The 20352-nt window shown below is 43.6% G+C and overlaps 1 protein-coding gene across 1 annotated transcript; it reads left to right on the top strand.

Annotated features, from left to right (window-relative positions):
• The first annotated feature begins 673 nt into the window (after positions 1 to 673).
• On the top strand, positions 674 to 18575 carry LOC114600459 (carbonic anhydrase 3-like). The gene is made up of 7 exons (XM_028736591.2): positions 674 to 791; positions 4521 to 4718; positions 11596 to 11714; positions 13548 to 13640; positions 15251 to 15316; positions 16113 to 16268; positions 17287 to 18575. The coding sequence occupies exons 1-7, from the start codon at positions 755 to 757 to the stop codon at positions 17404 to 17406; spliced, it is 789 nt and encodes a 262-aa protein (XP_028592424.1). The 5' UTR covers positions 674 to 754; the 3' UTR covers positions 17407 to 18575.
• Positions 18576 to 20352: the final 1777 nt, after the last annotated feature.

Here is a 20352-nt window from a genome sequence, read left to right as displayed (position 1 = left end):
TAAATGTTTTGGGGGGCCCCAAGAGAGTGGGGCCCTAAGCTATAGCTTGTTTAACTTATACATAAATCCCGCACTGGTAACATGAGGGATGATGGGGGTGGGGAATACCTGCTGAAATGTTAAAGTTATGTAGCTAGGGTGAACCATGAGTACACAGTGCTGCTAAAAACTCTCAGCGTGGAAATAACTTCACATAATAAGTTTTGGGCAAAGCAGGGAAACTGCCCAGTTCAAATTATAGCATAGACGTCAAATGCAGCATAAACGTCAGCTCTCAATTTTCCTATCTTCACCTGACGTCTCCCATTTATAAAAGCTCCTTTGAATCGAAAGGATGCTTCCCGCCTTATATCCAATAAAAGGGGAGATTGTCTAGATAGAAGATTAAAAGGCACTACAATGCCTCGCTTGAGAAATAATTTGAATTCAGCGACAGCCATTCAATCCCCTTCCAATGTCCAAGACCCCACAACTATTTCTGAATAGAGGCGAATAAAGGGGGGAGGGGAGAGAGAAGATCCCTGTCGCTTGGACTGCACTGCCGGCCTCGCCCTGTCCCATTTCCCCGCACCCTCGAGGGCTCCTGCCCGCCCGGGGGCTCCTCCTCCCTCTCCGCCCACAGCCCCCCGGCGAGCATCGCTCCTCTGCTGTCTAAGGGCTGGACTCGGCCGAGCCCTATAAATGGCCCTGGCAGGGGACGGTCGCGGCCACCGCAGCCGGAGGAGCCGCAGCGCGAACCGTCCCGTCGGAGATCATGAGCTTGCAGCCGTGGGGCTATTTAAAGGACAATGGTGAGTGGGGCGCGGGTCTCTCGTGGGGAGCCGGAGTTTGCGGCTTCCCACGGCGGCGCCCTCCTCCCCGCGTAAGAGGGGAGCGGGTAGGAGATGCAGCGCAGTTTCGCTAACGGGAACGAGCATCTCTCACCGGCTGCAGAAGCTGCTCCTTGCCCACCGGTGCCCGGTATTTATTTTCGATGGAGCTCCCCGTGAATAGTATCTCTTTCTATATTGGATTCCCAGGGCTTTGGGGTCAGTCTTGGTATGTTCTGTTGATGGCCTTTCCCCCGCTGGTTAGCAAAATTGGGCACCAGCTTTTCGGGCAGCTATTGAGCTCTTTCAGCTGGCACAGATGTCCTTGCCGCCTGAAAGTGGGGGCGGGGATGTGGCTTTCCTGCTTTCACAGAATTGTAGAGTTTGATGGAACCACAAAGATCACCTAGTCCAAATGCAGGAATCTTTTTGCCCAATGTGGGACGGGAACTCACAACCCTGAGATTAAGCGACTCCTGTTCCACCAACTGAGCTATCCCAGACTGCATGCAGCTTTCATCACCCCTGACCATGTTGGCTGGGGCTGGTGGGATTTAGAGACCAAAGACATCTGGAGGGCCAACAGGTCCCCCTGTTTCTCCCTCAAAGAAGATGGAGGTAGCTTCTATTCATCCTGATTTGGAAACACAAAGTTTGCAGGGAGGTTGTATGTTGCACGAAGCAATTGTTTGCATGCTTTCTGGTGCATTTTCCTGGCACTACTCACCACTAAAGACCATTAGAAAACCAACACCGAATTCACTTTCATTCTGCTACGCAGAACTGGCTGGTACCCAGTTCAATGCAACCAACAAATAAGCAAAATTCGGGGACTGATCTGACATATTTTTACAGGTATGCAGGAAGCTGACTTATGATGGGTCGGAATATTTGTCCCTCTATTCTTGTCTGCCCTGACGGGCAGTGATTCTCCAGGGTTCCCATCACCTGCTTCCCGAGTCTTACTTTTAACCGGAGGCTGAAGCTTCGAAGGATTGAAGCTGGGATATCCTGCATACAAGAATGCACTCTGTAACAAAGCAACGTGGCACTTATCAAAGCTAGCCTTTCTGTGCTTTCATTTATGCTTTCAGGCTAAATTTTGTAGAAATAGCTAAGTAAAATTCTCTCTCTCATCCCATATATTTAATTTTACACCCCACCTTTCTTCTACCAGTACTCAAGCAGCGTTCAAAACTCCCATTGTTCTAGGCGCGTTTTGCGACAGGGAATTTCATAAACTTGAGCAGTTTCTGAGCTCTGGGCGTAGTACTGCGCCTAAGATTTCAGATTAAAATTGCCACTGTTACTCAGAAGTAAATTCCAACCAAGTTCAATGGGGCTTCCTCCCAAGCAAAACGTGTATGGATTGGGGACCTGAGAACTTTCTTTCCTTTCCTTTTGAAACCCAACATGTTTTGTTTAGGTTTTAGTTGTCTTGTTTAATGTACTTTTAATGTAAGATGTGCTTTTAATTTGAAATATACTAGCCAGTTAGTTATGATGGTTTAAGTAGTGTATATTAAAGTGCTATCTACCTCAGACTCTCACAGTGATGCTTAAAATCAAAACAAATTTTGGAGTGGGGTCATTGGAGGACCCTTAAGTCTAGGTTTGTGAAGTGGGTGTCACCAGTTGTACAGGCCTTTACATGTTAATTGTGGTGCCAAAAAGATATATTTATATGAAGGAAAGGGGGTGTAGGGAGAATTCAGGGCTTGTCTGCAGAGTGGAAGGAAAGGAGGACCTTCTCCTGCCTCCCCACTTCCAGTTGCTCTCTGAAGACTGGAGAAGGGACCCTCTTAAGAATATTCATGGGGCCAGCAGGGGAAGCATGGCTTTGCTTTTTTGAAGTCTTCAGATGATAACCAGACCATGTGAAAAATGAACATAAGATTTTAGCTGCAGTTCATTCATTTTCAGCTTTGTATTCCTGTTATAAAAAGTGTGTCTAGACATCCTGTTATTGCGCCCATAACCTAGGTTTAAGGTGCCGTTTAGCTCCTAGCTTTCATATTTCAGTTTCTAACACTGTACTCAAGGTGTTGTACATAGAGCAGGGATAGCTAGACTACAGACTGTTTGTTGTTGTTACTGGAAACCCAGGGTTCTGAGTACCAGAACCGAATGGGAGCTCACAGTCTTTCCACACAGAAATTCATTCCCGGTTACTCCAAGCTTTCTTCACTTCAGCAGCCTGCTTTAGAAGAGGAGTCATTTAGAAGAGGAGTCATTTTGTTCTTGCTCTTTGCAGCCTAACTTAAATTGTGGGGAAGTTGTGAGGATAACTTAGGAAACTTTGGAAGTTGCAGTTCAGTGGTTCTGCTCCTGCCTGCAGGGCTGTTTCCAGAAAGCAATTATGTGGGGCAACCGTTCAGTGACATGGGAGTTGCCCTATGCCATCCTGCAGGCTTCTGTCTTGTCCCTCAAGCTATTTAAGATATATCTGAACCACTGGGATCTGTCTTCAGGAGACTCCTAGTGAGGTGCTGCTAATTTGCAAATGATACCCAACTCTAGCTCTCTGTTCTATCTGAATCGGGAGAGGCAGCAGAAGTGCTAGACAGGAGCTTGGAGATAGGAGTTGGAGGTTGGCAAATAAACTGAAGCTGAATCCTGAAAAGGCAAAAGTGTTACGGGTTCTGAGTTCTCAAATCTGGGAGGTGGGAGGCTGCCTGTTCTGGATGAGGTTATACTCCCCTGGAAGAAGCAGGTTCATAGCTTAGAGGTACTCCTGGATCCAACTTTGTCACTTGGGACTCAGATGTCTTCGGTGACCAGGAATGCCTCTTTCCAGCTAAGTCTGGTTGGCCATCTATGGTGTCTTTTGCACAAAGAAGACTTGGTCACTGCACTCCATGTGCTGGTAACTTCTAGACTGGGTGAGTGGAATGCATTCCATATGGGGCACTCCTTGGAAACTTCAACTGGTCCAAAATGCAGCAGTCAGATTGAAGCCCCAGCCAGTATTTAGAACTCCTATAACTCCTGTTTTAAAACAGCTGCACTGGATGCCAGTTTGTTTCTGGGTCCGGATCAAGCTACTCACATTAGTGTTTGAAGCCTTAAACAACTTACACCCTAAATATCTCAAAAACAACCTCCTTCCCTACAGATCCTCCCAGTCTAACCTACCTCACAAGGTTGTTGTGGGGATTAATCTATGGATTAAAAAGGTGAGATATCAATGCAATGCAATAAAATAATAAATAACTCTCTATCCTAGCGTCTGACACCTGAGATATATGCACTAGGACCCACCCTATTCTCTTGATTGTAGTATGTTTTAACTATTTTAACTACTGTATTTTTAACACGTGGTGAACTGCCCTGGGATCTTGTTGTGAAGGATGGATAAGAAATCTTACCATCATAATCATCATCAAAATCCATGTTGGCAAGGGGGAGGGGGAGGGGAATGTGCTGTGTTTCTTCCAGCACAGTTCTGCACATATACTCAAAAGTAAGTGCCACTAAGTTCACCAGCTAAGGGTATATATGACTGCAGCTGTCAACCTTTAAATTTAAGTTAATCTGCCCATTCTTTCTTACTAATTTACCATGGTCCTGTATAGCTGAGCAAGATACTAAAGTTTGCACTTCCTGACTGCCAAATACTAAGCAAATGTGAAAGTGGGTACCACGCAGTGTTTGCAGGACTTATAGCTTATATTCAGAACATGACGCTCTCTTATTGTCTTTCCCCCTTAGGGCCAGATCGCTGGCATGAAACATACCCAATGGCTAAAGGGAATAATCAGTCACCTGTTGCAATCCTGACCAAGGATGTCTACAAAGACCCTGCTCTATTGCCTTGGTTTACTGGCTACGATCCAGGTGCAGCTAAGACCATAATGAACACTGGGAAAACTTGCCGTGTTACATTTGATGACACTTTCGATCGCTCAGGTAACTTTGAGTTTTATCTCTTACAAATACTTTTAGTTAACCAGTATGCACCCCTGCAAAATGAAGTCAGGAAGGGATCGTTCAAACTACTAATATCTTTCTGGGGGGAGGTGGCAGAGACCCTCTGCTACTTCATACTTTTTGCATGCAGGGGTCTTAAGCAATGTATATATTTATTTGCTTTATTGATTTACAGTGGCAGGGCAGTTTTATAAGAACAGCCTGAAGCTAAGATAGACTAGAAGCACAGAACAATGAAGGGGTCTTTGCTAGGCATGAAAATGACATCAAGATAGTGCTAAGGGAAGTTCTGTGAGGAGGACACTCCACAGTTGGGGTGCCACCATGGAAAAGTCCCTATCCCCCACCACAGCACACTCTGGGTGGGTGGCAATCAGAGAAAGGACTCCAAAGAGTAACTCGAAAGTCTGGTGAGTTCAAGGGTAGCCAACATGGTGCGCGCTGGATGTTTTTGAACTCCGGTTCCCATCAGGCCCAGCCAGAATAGTCAATGGGCAGGGGGAGGGGAATGACGTCCCACTCTGCTCTGCCTCCGCTGGCACTGCCTCTGCGATGCCCGCCTCCACTGGTGGTAGCAGAAAAGTGGTGCTGGAATTGGCAGCTATTTATGGCAAAATCTCACTGAAATTTTGTGAGCTCTCTCGTGCTGCATGAGATTTTGGTGAGATCTTGCTGGAAATCGACACTCCTGCTGGTACCACTTCTTCACCAGTGGTGGAGGCAGTGGCATGAATGGGGTGCCAGCAGAGGCTTCTGCCACCTAAAGCAGCTGCATCACCCCAATTCATGGGTGAGCCAGCCCTGGAGGGCACCATAAGACTACCCTTGGCTAAGTTCAGGTGGGGAGAGGCCATTTTTTCAGTACCCTGGTTGCACGTTATAAAGAGCCTTAACACTCAAAACCAACACCTTGAATTGGACCTAGAAATAGATTACAAGCCAGGGAAGATGGTGAAGTACTTTTGTGATACGCTTGTGTGATAGCTCTTCCGCCTTCTGATGGTCCAGTTAGGCAATTTTAGACTCTGGACCTGAAGGGTTTAAAAATATTTAGATGGCAATGTGTATTACTTAATTACTTAAATGAATGCCCCCCCTCCGTCCTATACATTATGCACAAAATATGAGTGACCTGCATTAAAATGCAGAGAACAGAGCCTTTGGCCTGAACAATAATATCACAAGGACACAGATATTTGCTGTGGACATATTTGCTGTGGGAATCTGGTTTTACCAAGCTTAAACCTACTTCTGAAGGCCAGTTTGAATATTCAGAAGAGGTTGAGACTTTTGTACATGTATCATCCGTGCGTCTAATTCCCTGTCTCTAAAATAGTGGTGTAAGAGCTCATTGGTCTCATCAGAGGAACTCCACAGTTCAGACTGAGAACATAGTACAAACCATAGAATAGATAGTCCACGAGGTCCTGTTCCAAATATGATAATTTCAGTAGGGTTGTAGATTCAGCACCATTCATTCACTGTATTGTGATGGAGGCTATGCATTGCTCATCATCATGCTTTCAGCTGTATGTCTGCCATTCACAAACCACTTCAGGTGATGCCCCTCCCTTAGTCATTGCCAGCAATAGCTCACTTACGGCCCTCAAAATGTTGCTGGACCACAATTCTCTTCATCACTGGCCATTGGTAATGCCAGCTGGGACTGGAGGGAGTTGTTCAGCAAAATCTGGAGGGCTTCCTCAGTACATCACTGGAGGGGTGAAGTCAAATGAAACCATGAAAGTTTCCTTTACTCCTGATGGAAGCTCTGAGTCCATTCAACCTAAAAAATGTCAGAAGACTGACACATGTCTGGCTTTGGTTTGTAGAGCCATAACTTACTCTAGGCTAAGTAATTTTTTTATGTTTGTTTGTTTTAATCGTACTGTTAAGCTGTAATCCTCAAGGGATGCTTTGGATAATTGCTCTCCATGGGACTTGATGAAACTGCTTTGGATATTTAAGAATTAGGACCTTAAGGATGCTGATCCTAAACATTGGTGACATTATATCTGCTTGCAGTGGGTTTTTTTCCTGATGTTACTGCCGCGCTGATGTAATGTTCATCTTTTGTGATGTTGTCCTACTATAGTAGTTGTGAAACCCTAACTTTGGCATGTGTACCAGAGCATCGAGTTCCAGGTCCTGGCTTTGGGGACACCACAATCACCCTAGTGGGAATTTCGCTATCAATTTCAGTGTCTGAGTGTCCTCATTTGTCATGAAGCCATGACAGCCAGGCCACCCGCACTTTATATGGGCCTTTGAGATCTTTACATAACTGCTTTTTGTTGCTGGTGATTTATTTCTGTGTGGGTACGTCTGGATACAAGTCAGAATGAGAAGAATTGACACAGCTGAGGCGTGGGGGCGCTGCTTTGTGCAGGCATCCCCATACCAACTAAAGAAAGAAAAGTCAACGTTAAGCCTTTTGCCCTGTGCTTAACACAGCCTTTATCCTTGGGTATTCCAGCACATAGGATATCAATCACTGACATGAGACCAGCAGTGCTCCAGCACAAAAGGATTTAAGATCTGTGTTAGCATTAACTTTGAAATTCCATGCTATTGCTGGAGGTCAAAGAACTTGAACGTTGTTCAAACAAAGGCCTTCTGGGATTGCTACAGTACATTGGGTTATCAGCTTTCTGGCTCTGGAAACTTGGGTTCCTTTCCCTTTTTAGGTTGCAAATAAAGACAAGTTTAGTATCTCAGGGGACCCAGGGTTACAACAGTGGGACAGGGGCATTGCAGGTCAGGAAGGAGGTTCTCTTGCAGAACACCCTGTTTTCCAGAACTTCCACACTCTTTGTAGAGACTGTGAGGTCTCCCTTCCAAACTTTCATAGAATAAAAGCCTCATTGCTGTTGACAGTTGTTTTGCTTTAGGTGAAAAAATCCCTTCTTGGAAATGCAAGCCATATAATTGCACATTGTCAAACACACATAGCTGACTTTATTAACAATAATGACAAAGAATATGCCAAAACAGTCTGCCGACCAAATGTTTATTTATTTATGGACCTGTTAATGCATCGTTACTGACATAGCCAACTGTGCTATACTGTTACTTTGTTTTTATCCTAAAACAGCATGGCAAAGCCATCATTTTGTATCTTGGGGAAAACTTGGCCTCATTGTTTTCACTTGTGGATTATCACCTGTCACTATAAATCTGGCAACAGGTGAGGCTTTGCGTCAATAAGACCTCCTCTCCCCCATAACTATATATAAACAGGGCTAACATTCCTTGCCTGATAGATTTTGTTTTTACCTGGCTCCCAGTGGCATCTGCCTTATGAAAAAAAGGAATCAATTTCCCTCCTACTTGCAACCTACTGGGTAGAATAGACATTTTCTTCCATTGATTTTACAGTAGATTATAAGCTGCCAGCTACAGGGTTTTTTTGTTTTTTGCTGATGTGACTATGCCGTCACACACTTGCATTCACACCAGAAGGGTATAATCAACAGATCCTTCCATGCACACAAATCTGTTTCGTATGGTGAAAACAAAAACCCCATAATGGAGAAAGATTGCTTATTACCAGAAGAAGAATCTTGCTGCATCTCACCAGATGTCTGTCTTGTCCAGCATTCTGCCCCAACAGCAGACTACCTATTGGGGGCTCACAACTAGGACATATGCCCCACAGCAGCTGGTTTTCAGAGTCATCATGGCTCCTAGTCCTTGAATTTGTCCTACCTCAATTTTAAGCTGACCAAGTTAGTGGTTATTCCTAAATCTTGTGGTAGTGAACTTTAGGTGGTTCTTCTTCAGTGAGACAATGCCGTAAGGAAAACGTATATGAATTTCCCACTGTAGAATAGTTGGCAGGTGGGCATTTGACATTTTCATAGTAGGAAACCTGTTGCAACTCCTTTATTCTTAAGCAAAAGCAAGATGGTCAGAGTTGGAGATGGGGTTTCATACTGGGTGGAATGTAACTGGAAACAGGTGGTAACTTCTTCAGAGAGCTGGTGGAGGTGTGATAGAGGCAATGTTGCTCATGCTAGTTACTCTGGTTTAGCTATGATCTCTGGTCAAAGAGCTTTGCAAGTTGCTATGGTGCTTTAAGAGCCAGCAGTCCCACTTTTGAGCAAAGGCAGAGGCTGTACACACTATACATCCAAAGCACATATGAAGCGCCTTCTTTCTCTTAAAGAATTCTGGGCACAGTAGTTTAGCCCTCACAGAATTACAATTTCTGGCAACCCTTAACAAACTACTTAGAATTCTTCGAGGGGTGTGTGTTCCAAATGTGCTTTAAAAATATTGCGTGCACAGAACTAAAAGTGACATAGACTACACCTTTATCTATGAGTGATGGCCTTCTAGGGAGGTTCAGACAACCCATGCATTGAGAGGATGTATGAGGGAGACCACAACACTTACGTTATGTAAGCTAGCCCCACTTCTGCCATGGGCAGCAGCACGCAGCTAGTATGCAAAGGATACTGTGAACGTGAGTTCCTTCACATGCCAACCCAATGCACAAAAGGTGTGGGCATGGCTGCTGGGATGACATTGGGTCTGCGGCATTGTGGAGTCAATAAGATTGTGGCCAGGCTGACAAAACAGTTGCAAAAACAAAACAAACCAAACAAAACCTTGTGGGGAAATGAAATTAGCTGTGTTGCTGCCACTGCTAACGGTAAGCTCCCTGAAAAAGTGTTGGCAAATTCTCCTCCCGCTGGAGAAACTAGGCACCTCCCACCATTTCTGCACCAATAAAAACAGGGTGGTTAATTTTCAGGTGCCATTTCAGAACAGCTCTAATTTCGACCTCCCCTTTTTCAGGTTGGCTGTAGTTGTTTGAACTACATAGAGCATCCCTCACACAAGCATCTTCTCTTATGGTATGAAGCACACAGTCAGCACTTGGGAGCTCAAGATATTTCACAGCAGTTTGGGGTCCATTGGCATGTCTGGAAGGAAATAAATACGGACACTTGCCACCCCCCCATTTGTTTTTGTTTATTTTAAGGGGAGAGCACTGCAATATTAAATTACACACTTGGGTGTGATAAGAGAAAGGAATTTTAATCAATAATTACATTGGTTATTTGAAGGAGCTTCAGAAGTATTTCCTGTGGTATGAAATGTAGCTTCCTTGCCATTATAACTGGTTCTTCATTGAGATAGAAGTCAGGGGCTATTTATAGATGGGTGAGGGGTGTGAATTTTGGGCAAAGGCTCAGCTTCACTTGATGCCCACAGAGTGACATGTAATTAACTCATAAGTGACAAGTGTGAGCTATTGTTGTTCTCAACCAAGAATTCCTGTTCTTAATTGCCACCAGCAGTGCTGCTGGTAAACCTCATGCTTCACGGTGACACTGTGTTTGTGGAATTCCCTCCTCAAGGAAATATGTACAGCAGTGCTCTATCATGACTGACACTGAAGAGAACTCTTAAGATTTTTTAATTTTGACCCACTTTAATTAACTGCTGTGTTTTTATTGTTTCTGCTTTGTAGTTCACTATGTAGTCTTTCATAAATCATGTGCACAGTGTGTCCTGCAAGGCAGCTTAAAAACCCACAAATAAATAATCACTAGATGCGCACTTGAGTTCTTACAATTGGCAAAATATCATGACCAAGAGGTTTTTTTAAAATCAAATCCGAAGACCACTAAACAAACAGACATGTGTCCTCTTGGGACTGTACCACTTTAGAATGCATATGGAGATCAAATTATTGTCCTTCAACAGCAAACTGTAGAGTTAGGATGCCTGGGAGAAGGGTGCCAGTTTAATCTGGCAATCTTCCTGACATGCTAGCTTTTCATTTGTAGGGATTTTAAAACAGCAGCAGGGAGAGGCATTCCTGACTCATTTTAAAGTGATATAGTCCTAGAAAGTTATACCACTCCCCGGCTCTAAACCTTTAGATTGGCGTTGAACTCAAGAAAAGGGGAATAAATGTGTGTCCCTTTGCATGTATAACCTTCCAGTCTTCCCTGAGGCTTTATGGAGTTTTGCTATTGGTAGCTCCTGGTCAGATGTTTGATGTCTTGGGGCTGCTTTGAATATTTATATTAGTGTTTGGGAAAGAAACCCACCAAAGAAGGTTGCTATTAATGTATAGGGAAGTTTTTAATGCTTTATGTTTATTGTGTTTTTAATATTTTGTTGGGGGCTACCCAGAGTGACTGGGGCAACCCAGTCAGATGGGCAGCATATAAACAACAACAACAACAATATGATGATGATAAATCTGAACCTTGTTTATGTGTAATTTTGGACAACTCCCAAGCTACGAGAAGGCCAACCATTATCATTAATTGTTTTTATTAAAAGATTTTCCTGGGCAACAAAAGTACATACAGCCTCTCTGTAAGGTCAACCATTTATTCAAGTAACATTAATTTCTACGAACACTATAGTGATGGCAGAGTAGTAATAACAGTGCTGCAGGCACCAGGTATGGCTCCAGGTCTGAGGGGACCACTTGACCATCAGTGGATCTTGTTGGGCTTAATTGGCAAATGCAACAGCAGTGCTCCAGGAAGCTGGGTTTAGCTGCCATTTTATTTTGTCGTCACCATGCCCACAATGTAGCATTGCTTCAGGGCTTTGCAGGAAATTTAAATGGTGGCTAGCCGCTGGTCGATCCCCTGTCATCCAGTGCTGATTGAAGTGTCAGCGATAGGCCATGCCAGCGTGGCTGGGGCCGTGGCAGCTGCCCCAGGGTGCCAGGTGATAGAAGATGAGATGCCCTCTCTGACTTCAGCCATATTTGCAAGAGGTGCTCATCAACCCTAAAATAAAAGGCCTATGCAGTACATGGTTGTCCATTTTTGTTACAGCCCAGAAAAGCCTTCTTTTAATCGAGACCTATTTGTTGCAGTGCTCAGGGGAGGGCCACTCCAGGGTACTTACCGGCTGCGTCAGCTTCTCATCCACTGGGGTTCAACAGATGACAAAGGCTCAGAGCATGTGATTGATGCAACAAGGCATGCAGGAGAGGTGAGTCTTTGTGCGCTAGAGAATGCATCATGGAGGATAAAGTTAGCAATGGCTGCTAACCATGACAGCTATACTCTGCCTCCATGGTCCTTATTCTTCTGAATGCCAGTTTCTGGAAACCACAGATGGGGAGAGGGCTCTTGTGATCAGATCCAGCTCGTAGGTCTCTCACAGCCACCTGGTTGGCCCCCCATGAGAACAGGATGCTGTGAAAAGTGGGTGTGCAAAAAAGGAAGAGAATAGGAGGCACGCTTATGGGGTTGAGAAGATAAAAAGGAGGGGTGTGAAAGTATCTGAAGAACAGGAGGGGATAGCGACTTCATAGCTGGGAAGAAGGTGGAAAGGGTGCTTAGGAGTTGCAATGTGTGGTAGCAGGAAGATGCAGGAACTTACAATTGGGGTGTTCTGTGTGCAATGTGGTGGCTGCACCCCCATCATTCAGCCCAGACACTGAGGTCCAACTCCAAGGGCCTTCTGGCGATTCTCTCACTGCGTGAAGTGAAGTTACAGGGAAGCAGGCAGAGGGCCTTCTTGGTAGTGGTACCCGCCCTGTAGAACGCCCTCCCATAAACAACTATCTGACTTTTAGAATAGGGTTACCAGATGTCCCCAGTTCCCAAGGACAGTCCCCGGATTTGCAAATCTGTCCCTGGACAAATTCCGTCCCTGGAATGTCCCCAGATATGCAAATCTGTCCCTGGGAAATGTGGCAGCGGCAGCCTCAGCAGCCTGGAGCCAGCCTGGTAGCGCAGTTGGCTCTGGCTGGCTTCAGGAGCTGCTCGCTGCTCTCTGCTGTGGCGCCCGCCATTATTCCTTGCCGGAAGTCCCCATATGATGTGCGCATATGACTGCCGCTGCTGACGCCACTGCCAAAGGGGAACTGGGGTCGTCCGGCAGTACAGATCTCCTGCCCCCTTCCCCCTTTGTTTTGACTGCTCGGGGGAGGCTCGGGAGTTGCGGGTGGGCGGCCGTTGCCCAGTTTTTAAAAAACTTTGTGCATTTATATTTCACTGGGTGCAAAAGAAGGGCTTTGCACCTTTATACAATATGCATGTGTGCTTGGGCCCAGGGTCTTTTGCCTCACCATCCCCACTGCTGACTCCCTGTAGCTACTCAGCTTCAAAAAAATAAAAATAAAAGTGTCCCTGGATTCATTGAAAAAAAATCTGGTAATCATATTTTAGAAGACATCTGAAAGCAACCCTGTATCAGGAAATGTCTAATGTTTTACAATATTTTTATGTGCTGTAAGATACCCAGAGTGGCTGGGGAAACTCAGCCAGATGGGTGAGGTATAAATAATAAAATTATTATTATTATTATTATTATTATTATTATTATTATTATTATTCCAAAGATGGAGGGTGAAAGTGCAGCCAGGTTCAGTGCAGGATTGCAGAATAGAAGAGAGAAGTGGCTTCAGGATGACTCACACCCCAGCCATCACCTCTTTAATCTTCTACTCTTGGGCAGGAGATATAGAAGTATAATCAGCCGTACCAACAGGCTAAAAAACAGCTTCTATCCGTGGGCTGTTAGGCTGTTGAATAGAAAATAACATAGTGAAATTGACTTGCGAGGAGGTGTGTTGTTTGATAAGAGATTGAGTGTTTGGATGAGGGGAAGGGAGGCTCGTTTAATTTCATTGTACACAGGTTGTACAATGACGATAAAGGTATTTTTATTTTTATTTTTATTATTCAGTAATGGGGTTCGGAAGGTGAAAGTTTAGTAGTTTCATGGGGGTGGGAATGGGAGGCTCTAGGGGGTTAATGTGGGGTGTGAGCAAGCATGGGCAGAGTCCCTAGTATAATAGATTTTCCTTGTTTCCAGATTCATTTGGTGCACTGGTATCCTAAGTATAGCAATTATGCAGATTCTCTGAGAAAAACTGATGGTGTGGCTATCATGGCTATTCTTCTGAAAGTAAGCTCTATCTTTTCTTACACATATTATACCTGGAAATCTTGCTGTCTAGGTAGCTCAGTCGGTAGAGTGTGAGACTCTTAATTTCAGGGTCATGGGTTTGAGTGCCACATTGGGCAAAAGATTCCTGCATTGCAGGGGGTTGGACTAGGTGATCCTGGTGGTCCCTTCCACCTCTACAATTCTATGTCTATCTGAAACAATGTCCTTTTATATCACTCACACTACCCCAGTATTGCATGAATGTGCAAGTGTGATTCTGCTATGTCTGGACTGCCTTGTTACCAGTGGGGTCTCAGCAAAGAAGTGCAGGAGCTCATCATGACAGCACCCCCAGCCACACCCTTAAGGAGAGTCCAAAAATTCAGACAGCTAAACTGATCCTTTGTGTGTGTGTTTGCACAAGGGAACAGCAGTCCATAGCATAATTAGAATCTTATGTACCATTTCCTGGCAGTATAGGTTCTGCTTGTAATACACATTGAGCTTCAGCCAGTTGAAATGCAAAGATTTTGCAAATAACTGTTGCCGTTGAAACTGTCTGCTCCATAACAGAGAAGAGAAGAAAATTATTTTTCTCATTCTCTGACTGCCACCATGTGACTCAGTCACAAATATACTTGAAAGCCCCATTATCACTACATTTGTTTGCCTGAGAATCTGTTTAATTACCCTGGCACTGTGGCAGATGACACTGACGATCCTGCTCTGAAAAAAAGTGCTGGAGCTGTCTTCGCCTGAGCACTTCTTCCACCACACCACAGTTTATTATATCAACAGAATACAATTAACACACATATCAGACGGACAATCTGTCAAGCAGTTCATTTAAATCATCCCCACTGTGCTTTTTATCGCATAAGAATTAGAAACCCACAGCTTTTTTCTGTTATGAAGTAACCTCTGTGCATGCTTACTTGGAAGTAAATTCACCTGAATTCAACAAGACCTTTTAGGAAATGAGTTTAGGGTTGCAGTCCTAGATGACTGAGTTGATCAACTGATGAAAACTCTTTTGAAGGACTAGAAGTGCTCTAAATAACCAGGCTACATATTTTCGAAACAAACAAAAACCCAACAGCGACCCCAAACGGATTATTTTCAATGCAGGAACTTGCAAAAACCATGAGTGGCAGGTGCCATTTTAGTATTCTTACTAGAGACGAACCTACTATTTTTGCATTTTGATATCACTTTGGACAGCAAGAAACAAGAGTGGAAATAGTTATGTAAATAACAGCTGATTTATAAGTGGCTTAACAACAGAAAGGGTACTATACCCTTCCTTCGAATTCCCAAAGAAAATCTGTACAGATAATCCTTGACTTGCCTCAGAGGGTAGAAAGTTGGATGAGCGAGAGATTGCTGCATTCATGTTACCATAATTCAGTGACAACAAACCAAGTAAAATGAACAGTCAAGCAAACACATTGTTCCAAATGTTGTTCTCTGTTGTTTTTAAACCCAACAGGCATGGTTTTTGCTGTTTTTCTGTGCAAGATGTTCTCAGAATTAAACAGACAGATGGGGTGGTTAAAGATCAATTCTGCATTTGTGATTTATAAGCTTCCATGCTTATAAGCTTCCATCTTGTACTTTCTCTGTCACAGGTAGGGAAAGATCCTAAACCAGAGATGAAGAGAATTCTTGAAGAAATGGAAGCCATTAAGACCAAGGTAATTTGAGGGTACAACTGAATCACACTTGCAAAACAGCAACCATCTATAATCTGCCAAGGAAACAAGGAGGGAGCCTGTCAAACCAGTCACAGGGACCACGCACAGGAGAGGCAGGTGGAAGTTAAAACAGAAATAAGAGAAGGGTTTACTGAAGAAGTGGATGTGTAGAAGGGGCATAAGGGAAGCAAGATAAATCTTTTGGCTCTTGAAGATTAGAAGCAGGGTGGCTTTTCCAAGAACTGGGTTCAGCCACTATCAGATGAGTGTACACACAGTTAAAGGAATGGGTGCATTCCTCCTACATTTAGAAACTGGAGTGGAGTATCCTTTTTTTATCTTTCCCACCCCATTTTTTTGTGGGGGGGAAATGGTCACAAAAAGCGTGTGTGTTAGTTGTTGTATTTTTGAAATAATTTTTATTGGTTTTACAAAATAAATTTCAAAATCAATCTTCCGAATTTTAGGACTTCCCTACTCCCCTTTATGGGAGATATATATATATATATATATATATATATATATATATATATATATATGTATGTTAGTCCTATACATTTTTGCTAACTTACTGGGTGTTAAGTACCAACGGTACATCATCTTCATATAATTTTCCTTCAGCGTATAACATGCTGTAAATTTTAAGTCAACTTTCCATAATTTCCCCCATGTTGCCAACTGTATATTATATCCAAAATCTCTTGCCCTTGTGTGTGTGTTAGTTATGCTTATCCCTGACCTCAACTAGATCTTCAACTGGATTTAATAATATTGCTTCTCTTTTTATTTATTTAAGGGGAAAGAGGTTCCTTTTCAAAACTTTGATCCGTCCATCCTTTTCCCTCAAAATCGGAGCTACTTCACCTACCAAGGCTCCTTCACTACACCTCCTTGTGACGAGTGCGTTACCTGGATTATTCTGAAAGAGCCGATCACTGTCAGTGTGGACCAGGTAAGCTTTTCTTATGCAAGTATTTCATGTGAACTACATCCACATACAGTTTGCTGAAAGCCTTGCTCTGTTAATCAGAAACAACATGCCCGAATTCAGTGCTGACAACAGCCATGAGAAAATGCTGGGACATTTCTAAAGCTGAGGAATCAGAACTATGAGTAAAGGCTAAAAATCATCTTGGGTTTCAGTTCAGTTTTTGCATTTGTTCACCCAACCACAGAATCAAACAAGCCAATATTCTTTATAATGCACCTCAAAAAACTTCTGACAATGTAACAGGGGGATTAACCCCAAACTAAGACCTGGTATACACAACACAATAAGCCAAACTATAGCTTACTGGGACATTGTGAATGTGCTGACTCCTAAAGAGGTGCTTGCAACCATTTTGGTCCTCTCCAGTCCTTTATATTCCTGTACCATGCAGAGCTAAGCCAAGGTTTGGCTTGTGGTTAGGCTCTCTTCTCACTATCTGTTGTAGCCATGAACAAACCTGTCTATCTCAATTTTATTGACAAAAGAAAACATTCAGGGAGGGGAGAGACTCACCAAAGAGCATCTGATTCATATTTCCATCCCCATTTTTCCTGGCTTCCTCTCGGCAGCACCCTACACAGGGCTCCAAGCCAAGAGGGCACAAAATCAAGACGATCCATAATTGAGAAGATCCATTTGGGTGTGCCAAATTTTGGGCTCACTCAGGGCGCCATATTGCCAAAGATTACCAAAATCCACCCCTGCTCTTGGTTAAATATTGCATTGGTGCACAAAACACAAATGAACTTTGGCGGGTTTGCTGGGTTTGACAACGTAAATCATACTTGAAGCCCCTCCCTCAGCCTTAATTATGTCATTTACATGGAAGCAGGTTCTGCTGGCTTTATCCTTTCATGTTTGGTTGCAAGTACATCCCAAACGGTCTCTGGTAGTTTTCTGAAGAAATTGTGTCTGCTTAACACATCTCATTTTTAGCCAGGCTCCAGGTTGGTCCTCACATCTCTTTACTTCTCTGTAGATGGAAAAGCTTCGTAGCCTATCTAGCAACGCTGCAGGTGACCCCTATTGTGCTTTGGTGGACAACTGGCGGCCTCTTCAGCCTCTGAATAACAGGATGGTAAGATCTCCATGCCAATAGAATCTTTGCTGAAGCCCATGATCTTCGGTTGTGAAGACCCAGGATTCCACACTCACGTTGTGTTCGACCTGCTGTTCTCCCTCGAGATCTGTACTGTTGAGCTAGAAATTCTGAGCGGTGAAACAGGACAATTTAGATAAAATTACTCAACATTCTAGAGGGGGGAAATCACTGGGAAAATGTTAACTATATTAGAATGGGGAATCTCTCTCAATAATCTTTGTGAACACTACCATTTTTATGGAAAATTCTCTGGGTGGGTGGGAAGGTCTTCAAGGATTTCTTTCTTTCTTTCTTTCTTTCTTTCTTTCTTTCTTTCTTTCTCTCTCTCTCTCTCTCTCTCTCTCTCTCTCTCTCTCTCTCACACACACACACACACACACACACCTGTAAATGAAGAATGCTAGAGGAGCACAGCAGGAGTTGAATGCATTTCTGTATCATATCTATGTATAAAGTGTCATTAAAAATCCAAATTGTGAAGAAAATCAGCCTGCAAGTCTAACCCTGCATCCTTCTCATTGTTGACGGTGAAATTAAAGACATTCATTCAAACAGGATATAGTATGGGATGAAGCATTCTTATTTAATTGCACAACTTCATTTCCTGTTGATTTGTTTGAAATGATAATCTTTTGAACAGCCAGGATTTTGTTTAATATAAAGGTAATCTTGGTGACTCTAAAATAGGGTGGGGTTTTTTGGGGGGTGGTTTCCAGAAAACATTATGAGTTATTTAATTTTTAGGGTTTCTTGTATCATTTCTCTGATGTGTCAAAAAGGTCACTTTCTGAACTTCTGATTTTATTATTTTGCAGTTAATTTTTATGCCATTGAAGTTAGCGTAATGAAATATTGGTCGAAAACCCATTTCACTTGTGAAATGCTCAGATGACTTTTGCAATGGGAAATATCTCAAAGTTTCAAACTACTAAAGAAATTTGTATGTCCTGTTTCAATACATTGCAGTCAGTAGTTTACAGATGTCAGAATACTAACTTTGAATCTGACCTACTGAAATAAATGGACTTATTTGTCATTAACTTGCATACATTGATTCCAGTGGAAATACTCTGTGTATGACTAGTCGGCTCCTATCCTGTTAAGGAAAGGGCTGCTTTTTTCTCCTCAAATCTCCAAAACAATAAAAATATAAGAACTTGAATATATTTAGTGTTTAAGTTGTAGCACTTACGTTTGTAAACATAGGGGGGGTACCTAGCTAAATCATTCTCAGAGCAGACTATTGAAATCAACAGAGAATGACTCATTTGGGTGTCACCCATAATTTATTGCTTCAAATCTGAAAAACATTTTCAAGAAAAATAATGAAAATAACAGCCAGGGTGGTGTTGTTTTTTAACCTCTTCAAGTTGTTAAGAAGGTATTTTCTGGGGGGGGGGGGGTTGTTTTTCTTATTGCTTTGAGCTGGTGCTTTCTAGAAAAAGCAATTCAGATAGTATTGCATGATGGCAACATAGGTGCTTTTGTATATAAAACAACAACAATAAATCTGTTTATCTCAGAAGCAAAGTTTTCAGAACTTCTTAGGTGATTGTAATATGGTCCCATGAGAGGGCTTTGTGCACTTGAATCGTTTTGATAGGGATTGTTGTTGTTTTTTTAATTCCTGAGGGATATTCATGTTACTCAACTGTATAAGAAGCCAAAACTGGCAGAGCAGTCTTAACCCAACCTAAGAAATATTGGAGGGCTGGAGCCAACAACACATCTGGAGCTGCTGAACTGGCTTCCTCTCTTTGAAACATGCTGGATTTAGATCCAGTGGTTCCATCGTTGGCCCAGCATTGTCCGGGGAACACCCTATTCTGCAGCCCTACATAGGGTACCACTAGTGGAAGGAGCGCTGTTCACTACAGCCTGCTGCCCTCTCAGGCAGAAGGTGGGCTTCTGCTGCAGGACCGCAATACCTCACCTCAAGGACCGCCTCTTCCCATATGAACCTACCTGGACCCTGAGATCATCTTCTGAGGAACCTCCTTCATGTTCCTCCTCCTCGAGAGGTCAGGAGGGTGGCAACATGAGAACAGGCCTTCTCTGCAGTGGCTCCCCATCTGTGGAATGCTCTCCCCAGGGAAGCTCGCCTGGCACCTTCATTATACAGCTTTAGGAGTCAGGCAAAAACATTCCTTTTTAACCAGGCCTTTGGTTGATTTGATTTACATCCTATGCCCTTTTAAAATGTTTTTTTTGGGGGGGGGGGGGCTATTGGGTTGCTGTTTTTATTTTTATAAGGTATTTTGTGGTTTTATATCTTGATTTTATTCTGTGAACCACCCTGAGACCCCTGGGTATAGGGCGGTATACAAATTCAATCAATCAATCAATCAATCATCATCATCACCCCCCCAACCCCCCCAAGTCAGCCGTACTACTCGGTGATGGGCAAGAAATCTGTGCTTGATCCTCCTAACCTCTATCCTCAGCCATCAAGATATTGGGCAGGTTAGGATTATATACTTGCAGATATATTAGCATGCAAGCCTTTGTGGTACAGAGCAAAATTTGTCAGATGTGTGGCATCCCAAATAGGTAAGCAAATGGGTGCACATGTTGAGAGGTGGACGGTGATTACTAAGGAAAGCCAAGAGATAGCAGTGTATTTGTTGGTCTTTACATATGGTGCTCTGGTCTAAACCACTGAGCCTAGGGCTTGCCGATCAGAAGGTCGGCGGTTCGAATCCGCACGAAGGGGTGAGCTCCCGTTGCTCGGTCCCAGCTCCTGCCAACCTAGCAGTTTGAAAGCACCTCAAAGTGCAAGTAGATAAATAGGTACTGCTGCAGTGGGAAGGTAAACGGCGTTTCCGTGCGCTGCTCTGGTTTCTCCAGAAGCAGCTTAGTCATGCTGGCCACATGACCCGGAAAAACTGTCTGCGGACAAACGCCGGCTCCCTCGGCCAGTAAAGCGAGATGAGTGCCGTAACC

Source organism: Podarcis muralis, chromosome 8, assembly GCF_964188315.1.
Source record: "Podarcis muralis chromosome 8, rPodMur119.hap1.1, whole genome shotgun sequence".
Lineage (NCBI taxonomy): Eukaryota > Metazoa > Chordata > Lepidosauria > Squamata > Lacertidae > Podarcis > Podarcis muralis.
The sequence above is the reverse complement of the archived record's forward strand: the minus strand, read 5'-3'. Positions and strand labels throughout refer to the sequence as shown.